The sequence below is a fragment of the Alexandromys fortis genome, unplaced genomic scaffold, assembly GCF_014885135.2.
Source record: "Alexandromys fortis isolate MF-2015 unplaced genomic scaffold, M_Fortis_MF-2015_v1.1 scaffold_38, whole genome shotgun sequence".
Classification (NCBI taxonomy): Eukaryota; Metazoa; Chordata; class Mammalia; order Rodentia; family Cricetidae; genus Alexandromys; species Alexandromys fortis.
Window position 1 is genome coordinate 12,649,918 of NW_026067916.1, and position 15,016 is coordinate 12,664,933.

The 15,016-nt window shown below is 45.0% G+C and overlaps 2 protein-coding genes across 2 annotated transcripts in view; one reads left to right on the forward strand and one right to left on the reverse strand.

The window, feature by feature from the left end:
• Positions 1-15,016, reverse strand: part of Reln (reelin) — a 420,580-nt gene that overhangs the window by 67,105 nt on the left and 338,459 nt on the right. Inside the window, exons 32-40 of the mRNA XM_050139698.1 lie at positions 10,006-10,164; positions 9,603-9,791; positions 8,824-9,097; positions 7,946-8,086; positions 7,668-7,845; positions 3,840-3,924; positions 2,791-2,973; positions 822-993; positions 618-720 (exon numbers count right to left, since the gene is read on the reverse strand). Of these exons, the coding sequence (XP_049995655.1) occupies positions 618-720; positions 822-993; positions 2,791-2,973; positions 3,840-3,924; positions 7,668-7,845; positions 7,946-8,086; positions 8,824-9,097; positions 9,603-9,791; positions 10,006-10,164 (1,484 nt within the window). The remainder of the gene's footprint in view (positions 1-617; positions 721-821; positions 994-2,790; positions 2,974-3,839; positions 3,925-7,667; positions 7,846-7,945; positions 8,087-8,823; positions 9,098-9,602; positions 9,792-10,005; positions 10,165-15,016) is intronic.
• Positions 4,093-4,867, forward strand: LOC126500077 (glutathione S-transferase P-like). The gene has a single exon (XM_050139701.1). The coding sequence runs from the start codon at positions 4,166-4,168 to the stop codon at positions 4,796-4,798; it is 633 nt and encodes a 210-aa protein (XP_049995658.1). The 5' UTR covers positions 4,093-4,165; the 3' UTR covers positions 4,799-4,867.

A 15,016-nucleotide genomic window follows, 5' to 3' on the forward strand; every position in this document is an offset into this window, starting at 1 on the left:
TAAACCACAGGTATCAGCACGATGTCTCTTACCACCTAGGGCACTGGCATAACAAACCTTTTATTCTGATGACTTTACTCAAGTGTTTCAAATATGCAAATGCTTTGACTATGGGTTTAGTTCCTTGACAAATATAAGGAATACATGAAATGACAACTACACATGGTAAGTATATTTAATACTGTAAAAATAGTGTGATACTGTTTTATATGTAAAATTCACAGTATGATAAACATTCTTATATGTCTGCTGGTTCCGTACAGACTATAGCTAGAGTGACCTAGGTCCTAAGAAATTTAAATTTTAAATAAGAACTGTGAAAAGTAACAAGACCACAAGAGCATTCTTTCACATTTTTATAATTTTAAAGTAATTAATTTCAACACTTGCTGTAGTGGATAGGAGGGAATCTGTGTTACAAGTAACTATTTCTGAAACAAACATTAGTATAATAAATTGGTCCGATAATAAAGCAAGCTATGACCCACGGACCTCTTATGACTTTATACACAACTAGGAAATCACAGTGTGTGAAATTATCTAAGACTTCCTTCTTCCTGCTGATGTTCTGTTCAAGGTAAGACGTTAAAGCGTTCCCAATAGGACAGAGTCAGTACCTCAAACTGGATGATGGTGTTCTCGTTTACGCTTAGGTCCCGGGTGGTGATGGAGTGCTCACCAATTTCATTGGACACAAACACCATGGCTGAGTCTTCCTCGCTGGACATCGGGAAAGCAAAGGGAAATTGGTTAGGGCAAGAATTCCTCCCGATGTGTACAGAGCAATGATTTCCCTTTCAGCGTTTCAGCCGAGTACTTACGGAGCTCCCTTGGAAGAGTATGGACAATAAAGACCGATGTTTCCCCCTGGGTAGAAAAACCAGTTGTCTTCTCGGGGCCCAAAGTCGAATGTATCCAGAAGCATCGCGGGGTTGTTCAAATTGTTTCCGTCGACAATGAAGTCATCAACAATCCAGATTTCTTCTTTCTTACCTGAGAGAGTTTTGGATAAATAAAGTTTGTTTTTTGTTTTTTGTCCCCCCTCCCCCCAAATAAGAAAATTGGATTTTCTCATTGAAAGAAAAAAAAAAGCTACTAGCAGGAGAAACCGAGTGGCAACAGTTTCAGCATATGGTTCCCAGACGAAACCCACAAGCCACATGGCAGCGCGTTCACAGCGATCGAAGTGTGAGGAAAATAAAGCTTGCAGCCATATGAGACGAACACAGAACAGCCGTGCTAGCTCAGGGAGGGCCGGTGAGCGGCTTGTGCAGACGCCCTGGGCTTCTAGTCCGAGCAGGGCCACGGGCCTGTGGGCGTGAAACCATCCACCTCTGTCTCTCTTCACTCCTACCGTGGCCCTGACTCTAGGAGTTTTCTTTCGTTTCTTGTTTTGAAAGCGTTTGATGAATATAATAATAATTAAAAAAATAAAGTAAGCATTTCAAATGTAACATGAGGCCCAACATCGTCTAGATTTTGAAACTGGGTGCATTTTTTTTTTCAAAGTTGTGTTTGATCCTTAAGTAAAATTCATGAGTACAAAGTATCAGGCAAAAATATATTTATAACATGTACACTTTATATAATTTCTAGTGCACTTTATATCTTATACATATGAATCCATTTAAACGAAAATCTACCATGATTGTATCTATCTTACAACATGTTGAAATTTTATTTTACTTACTTGTCATAAAAAATACATAGGCTTGATTTTAGAGACAGAAGTATATTTTTCCTACTCATTTCTGTTACTTCTGCTTAATACATTGTCATTGTACTTATTTAGGCAGTTAGATGCATGTCTTTGCAAAATCTGGCCCTTTAGAGTCAATATTAATAGTACTATAAGAAATAGCCAAAGTTAGAAATCTGAAAACCTTCTGTAAATGTGAAATGCTTGATGTGAGACACTGCCTGTTTGGTCTGGATGTAGACACTACCTGCTTGGTCTACATGTAAGACACTGCCTGCTTGGCCTGGATGTAGACACTGCCTGCTTGGCCTGGATGGAGACACTGCCTGGTTGGTCTACATGTGAGACACTGTCTGCTTGGACTAGATGTAGACACTGCCTGTTTGGCCTGGATGTAGACACTGCTTGGCCTGGATGTAGACACTGTCTGCTTGGTCTACATGTGAGACACTGTATGCTTGGCCTGGATGTAGACACTGCCTGCTTGGTCTAAGGTCCTTCCACTTTTTCTAGGCATTCTATGATAATCTGCTTCACTTATGAAATGCCATTGAGAAGAATGGTAATTCCTAAATAAATTCAACAAAAACATAGTTGCAGTTAGTGAGGAACTAATAATGGCAATGATGGGTTATTAGTAAACAAAGCAAAACGAAACACCCAGATTCTGTGGCTCACAATGTAATCCTGGCAACTCAGAGGCTGAGGCAGGAGGATCTTGAATTTAAAACTGTTCTGAGCTATCTAGTGGGTTTTGGGCCTGCCTGTGAGTGAAGGTAAAGATGTCTCAGCCAAAACCAAATGAAGACAAACTAAAGCAAGAATTCTGCTTTTGTTCAATTGACTCCGCCAGTCAATAAATTCTTATGATTTGCGGTTAAAAAAAAAAAGAATTCATCAGTCACTTATACAAGGTGAGAAGGAGACAGAAAGTTGAACATTCCATGAAGAGTGGTCAAAAGGGAAGCGTGTAAATTTGTGGCGTGCACAGTCCATGTGCCTCTCAGGCCATCCTTTCTCCATGTCTTAGGAACAAGAACATTAACACGCGGCCACCAGTTTTGATCAAAACAGAACGCATGCATTTTTACCATTGCTGTATGGCTGCCAGAGTCTGAATCTTGTAGCGTTGGTCTGGGCGCTATACGGCAAGGGAACGTTAATGAAAAGTATGCTGGTCGTTTGAGGGAAGTAGAACTCATCCATCAGGTGCCAGGTGATTCCTCCATTGACAGAGAACTGTAAGAGGATGGAGTGGGACCTCTCAGGAGTACCTAGGGAGGAGACAGCACAGGCATACAGCACACCGTGACGAGGACATGGTTCACTCCAAGCTGATGCTCAGGGCATCAGCCCGTGAGCCTGCTTAGATTCACACAGAGACTTTCTGCTCCCAACACTTCAGTGGCAACTGAGAGTGGTTGTAGGTAGAGCCTGTGTATGAGTGTACTTTAAAAAGTACACCAAATGTAGACAGTCTTTCTCTTATTTGTGTGTGACACACATGCACACTTGTGCCTGCACACATTCTCTTTCCCTTCCCTTCCCTTCCCTTCCCTTCCCTTCCCTTCCCTTCCCTTCCCTTCCCTTCCCTTCCCTTCCCTTCCCTTCCCTTCCCTTCCCTTCCCTTCCTTCCTCTGTCCTACATCTAGGAGACACCAAGTAAAAACTTATTCATTCTGCTGACATCACAGTTTTGCAAATGTAGAAACGTTTAAATCAAGGAAATATAAATAAAAATCCATGAAAATGACATATATCTATAGTAACTATTTTTAAAGAAAATTATTAATTATATATAAAAAGTCAGAAAGACCAAGGAGTGCTTTGGGGGCATTCACGTCTGTAAAATAAACCCCAAATGCTCAAAGATTAATAATTTTTTATTTAAAATTCTGGTAGCTAGAAAGCAGCGGCAGGGCCATTCAAGGACATGACGGTAAGTTTACCAACAAGCACGGTGACCACATCTGTATTAAACGGCTTAGAACAGCAGTGATTGCGCCGCCGTGGCAAGAAGAACTTGAATCAAGATCACTTGAGAACAGTGAAGCTCAAGGGGTATCTCTTTATGGGGGAGAGATTGTGCACAGGGCAACTTTCATGAAGGAAAAGGATGCATACCACAGGAGCAGCTTACCTTTGGCTATAAACCTGAGTGAAAACTGGACATACATAGTGTTGGTGCAGTCTAGGTCCCTGGAGACAAGCATTCTTAGTCCCTCCTGAAAACAAGAGAGAAAAGGAACCTTCTGTCACTTGCGTAACTACTTCTGTTTTATATACTTACCCTGCATCAATTAGTTAGGTAATAGTGACATGGTTAGAAGTCACGGTAGCTACAGACAATGAGCGGCAATGTTTTGTCTAGCTTAAAAGGACAAAAGGGGCTGGCTCCACACCCAAGATCCGTTACTGTCTACGCAGCTCGGAATTCGTGCCTCCGTCTACGTCTACGCAGCAGCCATGCCGCCGTACACCATTGTCTACTTCCCAGTTCGAGGGCGCTGTGAGGCCATGCGCATACTCCTGGCTGACCAGGACCAGAGCTGGAAGGAGGAGGTGGTGTCCATAGATACTTGGATGAAAGGCGTGCTCAAGTCCACCTGTCTGTATGGGCAGCTCCCCAAGTTTCAGGATGGAGACCTTACCCTGTACCAATCTAATGCCATCTTGAGGCACCTGGGCCGATCCCTTGGGCTTTATGGAAAAGATCAGAAGGAGGCTGCCCTGGTGGATATGGTGAATGACGGGGTGGAAGACCTTCGCCTGAAATACATCACCCTCATCTACACCAAATATGAGGAAGGGAAGGATGACTATGTGAAGGCCCTGCCTGGACACCTGAAACCTTTCGAGACCCTGCTGTCCCAGAACCAAGGAGGCAAAGCCTTCATCGTGGGTGACCAGATCTCCTTCGCCGATTACAACTTGCTAGATCTGCTGCTGATCCACCAGGTCCTGGCCCCTGGCTGCCTGGACGACTTCCCCCTGCTCAGTGCCTATGTGGCGCGCCTCAGTGCCCGGCCCAAGATCAAGGCCTTCCTGTCCTCCCCTGACCATGTGAACCGTCCCATCAATGGCAACGGCAAGCAGTAATGTAGGGAGAGACCGGAGCTGCCTGTCCTCCTTTCCCCAGCACTAATAAAGTTTGTAAGACAGAAAAAAAAAAAAAAAAAGGACAAAAGGAAGACATCTCCTCCTCTTAATGCTCTCGTCTTCCATTTTTATTATTCTACCTCTGATCACTTTTTGTGACTATTATTAAAGGCGGTGCAGAAACAATAGCACTGTCCACTGCTGGCATTTCCCAAACCTTGTCATTTGGTCGCAGCGCGTTGTGAGAGACGTGAAGAGGGAAAGAGGAATCTGCGCTCCCGCTGGAGGCCAAGGACTAATAGCTAACTTTTCCAGGGCTCCAAGGAGGCTGGGGAACTCACTACTGCTTTGCCTGCTCTGCCAGCCCCAGGAGGTTCTCACACAGGCTGACACAACGCCCCAGTTGCTCGAGTTAAATAAGGCAGAAGGAAGCCAGGTCCCCATGCCTAGACAGCAACCACTCAGGCAGAGAAGCCACACATCGAGGAAAACAACCGCATTAGCCTTAGTCATTTTTTCTGCTAATTAACCATTTCTGGTTGCCCGAGATCGACATCTCAGAAGGCTGCTGTGTTCTTGTATGTAGAGGGCTGTGGTGACAGCCGGTACATTTCACTACGCAGAAGTCCCGAGGTCCAAACAGGCTTTAGTTTCTCAGCTGAGCCTGCTGAGTTAAGTGACTTTTCAGCAGCACCAAAATGACTTCCTAATTATCAAAACTAAAGGCCAAATGCTGTATTAGTTAGGAAAAGTAAGTTTTCCCCTCTCCTTCATGTTTATATCAAGGATGTCTGTCACGACCGTTACTAACAGCTGAAATAACAAACATACATGGAGTGCCTTTAACATACTGGGTTTTAACAGACACTTTACTAAGTATTCCTAAGAGGAAGATTATTCTCATGTTGCAAATGCGAGAGAGAGAGAGAGAGAGAGAGAGAGAACGCTATTAGAAATTTCTAGGTGAGGGTTAACAAGGAAACAGGTTGTGGACAAAGGTTGCATCATGGGTTACAGACAAAAGTGGCATCCATGGGTTGTGGACAAAGGTTGCATCACAGGTTGCGGACAAAGGTGGCATCCTCAGACAGCTCAGAGATTCAGCTAGTAATGTCATTTGCTTACATTGAGACACAGGACTGTTACTCTTCCGTCTCGGCTATGGAATATAAATATAAAATTGTTCCCAAGGGAAGGCCTAGCCACTGTGCAAGAACCCATGTTACACTGCTTTGTCTAGGAGACTGTGGGCATGACTTGTAGCTGGAAAGGCTCCTCACATGCTGGCAATATGCTAGCTCTGCACTTGATATTGCTTCTCTCTCTCTCCTCTTCTTTTTTCTGAGATAGTGTTTCTTTGTATAGCCATTGCTGTCTTAGAACTAGCTCTGTAGACCAGGCTGGCCTTGAACTCACAGAGATCTGCCTGCCTCTGCCTCCCGAGTGCTGGGATTAAAGGCGAGCGCCACCACCGCCCGGTTTGTAGATTCTGTTTGTATAGACATGTTTCCTTTTGGTTCTTTCAGAGCGTTGTATCTATCTGTACCAAATAGGAAAAATCTTTTATATCCAACAAGCTGTTTCAGTAGTGGAGAGCACTTCCGAATCTCTAACAACTAAGAAACACGATCATTTCCTCTTTCGTGGAAGAATGCCTTTGGAGGCCAGACTGCAACCTGCTGGATGGCACACACTGAGCTGCCTGCATCTTTCCGAGCTGATGGATGACACATAACGCTTGGCCGCTCTTGCACTTGGGTAGCTAAAGAGAAAGGAGCCCACGCTTTCCCTGCTTGTAAGTCTTAAAGACTAGGTTAATGCTGCTGCTTGGAACTTCATCAGACAAAGGCCTCTGAAAGTTTCTGCTCTTCGGTTTAGTCAGCTGCTTGGGATGGGGCAGCTGGAGGTCATGGGCTCTCCTTAGGAGAGACTGACCTCTTACACCAGGGTTTCCATCACGAATGTGCTGTCCTGATATCTCTGGCCCATCAGCACTCTTGGGACATACACATCTCTCAGTGCAGTGAGCTGCTCTCTCTGTTCATGCAAAACTTGAGAGGAATCTGGACTCGAGCAATTATGCTAACTGGCATCTACGAGCTATAACTGAAAAGTTCCAGGGTGTCTAATTTTCACAGTGCTCGGCATGACTCGTGAAGGCTGTGTAGGAACCCATGCAGACTCTGTCAAGGACTTCATTCACACACCTAGATTAGTCGGTTTCTCCTTGCTGAGAGGGACGGATGTGGCATTCACACACGGAAAGGTGCCCCCTGAGTAGAGTCTCTCTCTGCTAGACATTTCTCTAACTAGACATCTAGGGTGGAATACAAAGGAACATTAACGAGGTCTGTGCGTGCTAGTCAACACGACTTAACGGCCTGGTCTCTTCTAGTCCCCTGTAAGGAAGGATCGGACTACTGTCAGGAAGAAGTTTTTTAAAAAAAAGAACAAAGGGAAAGATTTCATAAAATCATCAACAAATACTATAAGATAAGAATTCAGTAATATGAAATGCTACCTTTTAGTAACCAAATTCTAACAATTATGCACAGACATATATATATATATTTGTGGATTCCAGCAGAAAGTAAGAAGACTCCAACCTCCAAAGCAGAGGGAAGATAAGATGCTGTGTCCAAAGGACCACGAAAATGAATGTAGCAGACACAGCAAGACTTTACCTCAGAGACAAGATGGAAACAGGGAGGAGAGGGAGGGGGAAGAATTAGAGGGAGAGCAAATGTGCTAACAGAACGGAATGGGGCAGCAGCCGTGTACAAAATAACATGCTGACGAGACCAGGGATGCATGCGTGTGGGGCAGCGAGGCTCAGGGATGACAGAGGAACACGCAGAACCTCACTCACCCCTTTAAAGATCAGAGATGTTCCGGATTTGATGGTCTCACCATTCAGATTCCCCCTCTCTGCACCATAGACTTCAGGCCAAAGGTCAGGATGCAAGTTCCCATTGAAGTCATCTTTCAGGATGGAGGGGAGGGGAACCACAGGAACACAGTAGGGTCCACCAAAGCCCCGGTCACAGCTACCGAGAAGAAGAGGAGAAAAAGCACCATTTATTATGACTTCCACAAACCAGTTTCACTGTGGCGCTGCCACGAGGGGAACTGGGCTTTATTACTCACATGCAGCGTCCAGCATCACAAATCCCTTTTCCTGAACACATCCAAGGACACCCCGAGGCCAGAACAACATTATCCATAGCCCAGGAATCTGCTCCTGTGGTGTAGTTGGCTTGGATCCATCTGAACCGTGTTCTGGGAGAACTACAAAACAAACAAGCAGAACAAAACAAAAATAAAAATCAAATCAAACAAAACGCGCAACACCGTTGGCTTGATAGGCAGTTTTGAAAGCACGGAGCATGAATGGCTATTTTATTTCCTTTTTCCTTCTTCCACAGTCCAGTTTGCTGTCCTTTGAGACACTTCTACTTTCATACCAAGTACTGAGTGGTCTCTCCTCTTGATTATAAAGAGGAGAGCAGAATACATGCTGTCCAAATATTGTAGGACTTCTCTTCCAGGAAAGTCAACATATGTAACACCGCAAAGCTATCCAGAGATTCTGATGTATGTTTTTGAAATTCAAAGTAATTTTAGTGTTTGCCTCTAGGCTTAGGGAAAGATTGAAGGCTCAACAAAGACATTGGGAACTAACATCATTTTGGCAATGAGGATTCCATTCCACTGCCCCTAATGGTTTCTCAGAGTATACGAGGTCCTATACTATGTTTGTTCTCAACATGATGCTTCTAAAGTCAAGAACTGGAGAGAGCTCCCTTTTTTCTATCGTGTTGATAGTCTGCTATTGGGAATATATTAAGCATGATGAATAATCTTCATTATCAATTTCATTGGATTTAAAATCTCCCTGGGGACCACAGCTCTGGGTGAGTTCATGAGGGTACACCCAGGATGACTTAACTGAAGAAGGTGGAATTACCAAATATATTCAAATTAGGTGACAGAAACCTAATATGCAGCCAAAGGACAAGCCTCACTTGGTGGCAAGTGGAAGGTAGACCGTGACCCGTCTCCAGCTCTGGAATCTTTCCGAGGTGTAAACTGAGCTTTCCGTGTAGTGCAGGCAGCCGATGGCTGGAGGGACACACTCTTGGGTGACGAGATGCCAGTCCTTGCCGTTGTTCAGGGAATACTGGAGCTGCACACTGTGGGCGCTGCTGAAGGGCTTGCTGCAGCCCATGCTCATCTCAAACTGTAGGAAGCTGGATGCCGACACATGAAAGTCCCAGGTCTCAGCATAGCGAGGTTTTCCTGCCGAAGACGACAGCAAGTGGTTAACCGCGTCATGGAATGATGGGCTCTCCTGCGATGCTTACGCTTGCTACCAACACTTCGCACAGCAAACCCGAATAACGGCTTGTGTTCGGTGCCTCAGGTTTGCGTTGGCTTTTCTTCTCACAGTTACTGTTTTTATACAGACGCCATAGAATCAGAAACACGGCAGGCTGTAAATTCAAAGGCCTTTGCTACCTTAAGAGGACTAACAGAGTCATAACTCTCAATTTTGTAAACTGCAAACTATAAGAATGCCTTCTGATAGATACGTTAAGTTATTTTCCTTCTTAGCATGATCCATGAAAGAAAGTTCTGACAGGCCCAGGTCACTGGGCGATTCTAGAGGACAATGTGTACCCTGCCCTCCACAGCAAAGGAAGCTAAGGCGCATAATCTTATAACAGAAAATTCCTTTTGAGTTTTAGCTAATTTAGCCCTGTAGTTAATCAAATACCCTTCTATTAGGTGGCGCAATATATACCTATGTTTTCCGTGAATATCAGGGCAGTGTCCATAGAGACACAGTCAATATCCACTTGGCCTCCTTGGATTCGATACCAATTGGCTTGCAAGTCTATGGAGCCGTCAAATTTATCTTGAAATCCAGTTTGAGAGCTGTCATTCACTCCGATAAGGACATCATCCAAAGCCCACTGGGCTGAATGCTTCCCTGCAATCAGATCAGCAGCAGCAGGCGGAGAAGGTTCATTACACAACAATATGAATATCTTCGTGACCACGCGTTTAAATCAAATTGTCTGGAAACCGACGGTAAATTAACACACACACACACACACACACACACACACACATTACAAGTTGGATATGGATGCCACGTGATTAAGAAAGAAGTCACCGGGAAGTCGGAGAGGGCAGCGACTCACCGTGCTGTGGCTGCCACCACCGGAAAGCTGTGGCAGGTGTCTTTGCCTCCCGCGGCAGGTCGATGGAGATGATCTGTGGGTCCAGAAACGACATGAAGTCCAACTCCCGGAGCAGATGCCACAGTATCCCGTTGTCATTTGAATACTGAACAACCAGCCCTGAGGTAGAAGACAGAAACTCAGGGGCTATGACAGTTTTTTGGGAGGCAAGAAACAGTCTTTTCTTTTTTTCTTTTTCTTTTTTAAACAACAATACTGCAGCAAGTCGAAATTATGTCTTAGAGAAGGCACACTCATCCATCTAACTTCCAAGGCATGAATTAGTAGACTCAAAGGCCCATCAATTTCCTGACAGTTTCTAATGCACTGGCTCCAGTAAATGAAGACAAGACATACATAAGTCCCTTTCAAGACACTCAGCTTTGTATGAGTGATGAGCGGGCTGGTGAGGGAGACATAAAATCCCGCTCCAGATCATGCACTTGAAATTCAGATTCTATCCTGAGCACTACAAAGTCTCAGGTCATTATATACTCAGAAGAAATATCTTAACTTCTCCAGCACAAGATGAGCTGCGCTTGTTGCTGCCAAAGCGCAGGGCAGTCTGCGGGCTCGGCATGGGAGTCTGTTAGGCGGAGCGGCACTTCGCATTATGACAGGCCTTGATTGGTGGAACCCAAACGAGGCCGGACTATCCAATAGTAAAGCAACGAGACAACACGCTGGGTTCTCCTTCCTTTCTGTGCCGCTCCTCCTGTGTTTATCTGTCCACCTCCACCGTCACAAGGTGACGAGATCTGGGGATCTACACGCTAGAGGGTCGGGCACCTCGTGAGCCATTCCCGCTGCAGGGTCAGACACCTCGTGAGCCATCCCTGCTAGAGGGTCAGACATCCCCGCTACTTCTGCCAGAAACACTGTCATTTATAAGTGGACACAGGGGAAGGGTACTGATCAGCAAAGGAGAAAACTGCTATGGATAATAAGATTGAGGGCCACATGTACACACACACACACGATACACATGGATACAAACGGGTACTAGTCATAGGAATACATATCTGTGGGAGGAAGCAGAGGGTCTGCAGCTAGTGGCTTATTCTACAGTTATTCATGAAATTGGTGTTGAGGCTACAGCACTCAGGAGAGCAAGCTCTGTACCCCACCTGGGCACCACAATCATGCCCACCCTGCTGGTGGGGCGTCGGTGAGCGTGCCCTGAGGTCGTGGGAATGGGGGAGCTGGCTACATACCTCTCATCTGCCATGTGGTGGTGAGGGAAAGATGTCTTCCCCCTTCACCGTGGACGAGAGAGCTGGCCTTGCCCCTTGCACTTGGGAGAGTGGTCCCTCCCCCTCCCCCTGGCAACGCATAGAGCTGACCCTGGTGGTGGAGGTGTGGGCCAGCTGGAAGGAGAAACGGCCCCACTCCTTGCTGCTCATTGCAAAGGGTGAACCACCAGTCCTGGAGCGCTTACTCTGATATCAGGTGAGGATGAGGGAGAGCTGGCCAGGAGGCAAAGTATTAGAAATGAAACACCATGGGAATAGAAATCTTCTGGATCCGTTCTAGTTTCTTCAAGCTATAGTCCAAGACCAGTGACCTGAGCTTGGGCTTTCTATCCATGATAGCTTTAAAAGTATATTCATAAATCTCTTGATGCTTCTCTCTTTAAAAATTAGAACTTAGCTCTCTTCTCTCTGAGTGCAGAAGGATTTAATAACTTGCTTCTAACAGAATGAGGTGGGAGTCAAGGTGAATTTTGAAATCAGGCCATTGAAGGCACTACAGTGAAGCCTAGAGTGATGCTCAGTAGTACAGTGCTTGCTAAACAACAGTGAGCCCTTCTTAGCACGACAGAAGAGGAAGGCTTTGGGGGTTCCTCCCTGCTCTCTTAGACCTGCTCGTCTGAAGAAGCTAATCCACATGTAGTAAGATATTATAACAGCCTGTGGACAGGTCTGGATGGAGAAAGCTGCTGTGGACAAAACCTTTGGCCAGTTCATGAGTCAGGTCATACAGCCCTCGGCTGAGTCTTCTAACATCTGTGCCCTGTCTGTCTACTGCCTTGACTGCAGCCTTAAGAGATCCTGACCCAGAGCCCCTGAGCTCAACAGTGTCTGTGACTGCCTTCCTGTCTTGCAGGAACCATAGGATAGCATGTTGGCTGCTTTCAGCCACTTGGTCTTTATGTGGCATATCACTCCATTGCCCCTAAGTCAGAATTTGCATGTCAGCAAATGTAAATTATGAAAGATCTGAGGTATTTATCAAAATACTACTGGCATGGCTCAGGAAGTGTGCCCTTCATTTGGGGCCTGCTTGCAGCCTTTCTCCTTATTAGCTTTTTCAGGAGAGTCGTATCTACTTAGACACAGCATTGAGGTCTGCAGAGATGAAACCCTGGTTCCAATGCATGATGAGATATGGTGATGGGGGATTCCCCTCTGTGTTCTGTGAATATGTTTTATTACCATTGGTTAAAAAAGAATCTGCTTTAGGCCTATAGCAGTGCAGAATAGGGCAAGGCAGGAATTCCAAGCAGAGAAAGGAGGAGAGAGTAGGCGGAGTCAGAGAGAAGCCATGCAGCTGCTGCAGGAGACAGAGGGCAGACACTGGATGGATTCTTACTGGTAGGTCATGACCAAATGGTGATACACAGATTAATAGAAATGAGTTAATTTAAAATATAAGAGCTAGCCAATAAGAAGCATGAGCTAACAGGCCAAACAGTGTTGTAATAATACAGTTTCTGTGTGATTATTTCGGATACGGGCAGCAGTGAAACGAATGAGCAGCCTCCGTCTACAGTAGAACGTCCCAGACAAGTAGAGATTGAAGGAATGTCAGGAGGAAAGGGGCAATATCCGGTTTATACCTGTTGCTGAGCCTCATTAGGGTGCCATCTAACACACTGTATGTTGGAATAAGCCAAGGCATTTCAGCTCATCCACTGAATGCTTAAATCGTGTAAGACATTTCTGTGTTTAAACCACAACTCCATCTGCATCCTGCCTAGTCATATTGCAGACAGCCTAATTTTGAGTTTAATTCCAAATATGTAAATTGGTCTCTCAGCTTGACTAGGTGAGGGATCTTCACTTTCATCACCGGCAGAGATTTGTTTGAGGATTTAGTCAGATTTACATATTAACAACTAACCTTCAAGAAGAGGATGAGAAAAGCCTATGGGATGTGAATTAGACAGATAACACAATGGTTCAAGACTAGCTGAGAACAAATCGCCTGTTCCTAAAGGGATCCTAAGGGGAACCAGCCCGGCAGTGCAAATTACATCCGTAACAAGAATAGAGCGGGCCTCGTGTCATTGATAAGTGCTTGCTTCCCACAAAGTCTTTTTAAATCTTATATATACAAATGTGGATTCTTCACAAGACTCGGGCATGGAAGCTTCTGTTGCACTGAATTTATCAACAGCCATTAGCTTGGTGGGCTGGTATCCAGCCTGCTCTATTAAAATTAGCAGCCCCCTGCATGCTTACCTTCCACCTCCATAGTTTAGTTGCTTCTGTCTTCCTCTTGCAATCTACACTTCTTTATTTTTTTTCTTTATTGTCTACTGCCTGACTTCTTTCCCTAGCACTGCCTGTTAGGTGGCTGTGGACACTCCCCTAGCGGTTTTCCATTCCCACACCGGGTGGCCTTGTGCTTCCTATTGCCCCCAGGCACTTTCTCTTTCTCTGTGCCACGTGGCTGGCAACACCCAGCTCTCAGCCTGCGGACAGTATTTTCAGTTTTGGGATAAGAAGAAGATGTAGCACAACGGAGAAAACATCTTGTTTCTATTTTAAAGAGATTATTTGTTACTGCGGCATAACCTAGCTCATGACTGATACATCTGTAATGCCAATGTCGCGATATTGTATCTACAGTTCCCACAAGAGTATCTGACTTCAAACAGACTCCATACACACACATGTAGAAGAGATGAAGGAACCAACATAGCCCATGGAAGTGTCTAGACATTTTCTTCAGCAAAAGAATGATTTGAATAATTACTAGAGTAAAAGTATTACGACAATCACAGGAAACCATTTAAACCTCCAGCCAGGGATGATATGGAGATAGTCAGTGTGGACCTGAGCTCTCCACAGTCCGTTGACTAGCAGGTACTGTTTGGTTCAGTGCATCTTACACAACCACAGTCTTACACAGTAACAGACTTAAGCTGTAATGCTGTAAAACCCAATGCTGTTTTAAGATTAAAGTGGGAGGCAGAGCCATCAGAGAAGCCTGTGGATTTTACGCTGACTAGCCACATGCAGGGTCCTGAAAGACTCCCAGCATACCCACAGAGTTGCTGGAGCTGTACACAGCTCAAGGCTGCTGCTGTGTGTCTTTCAGAGCTTTGTGATTTGAGGCAGAAACAATGGGAGCCTCATGAGAAAAGAGTCAAGAGAAGGGAGCATACATCCTGGAGCGGGAGGTTCAAATCCTTGCCTGTCTTACTATCTATATGACCGCGTGCAAGTTCCTGGTCCACACCGTGCCTCACCCTTCACACCTGCTAAACAGTTCTAAGACAGCATCTATGGCATCAGGTACTCAGAAAAACTATTTAAGGCTACCAAGAGCTACTGTACAAGGGTTCTGTCCACTCCAGAATGTCCAAGTAGAATTTGATATACAGTCCATCAATTCTCTATGAAAACAAGTTTAGTTCTCACAATGAACGCAAAAACCTCTCCTATTGTTTTCCTCTCTGTGCAGCATTATAAGGAAGTAGAATTCACCAAAACAAATGTTTGATTCTACCTATACCCAGGACAGACATGATTTCAGGCTTAAAGAACTCTAGGAGAAGCTGTGGGGTCCCTGGTCTACACAGCAACTCTTTCTATGAAGCAGAACAGAGCGCAGGAATTATCTTCCAGTTTGTAAAATCCACATCCAACTTTGGGAGGAAAAAAAGGCTAATTAATCAAAGTTATATAATTTCTACAGAAGCATAGTTGCTTGGGCTTGGCGATATGGTTCAACAGTTAAGAAC

Bases quoted from the DNA above. Each gene is read 5' to 3' on its own strand.
- LOC126500077 (XM_050139701.1), top strand. From the start codon at position 4,166: ATGCCGCCGTACACCATTGTCTACTTCCCAGTTCGAGGGCGCTGTGAG.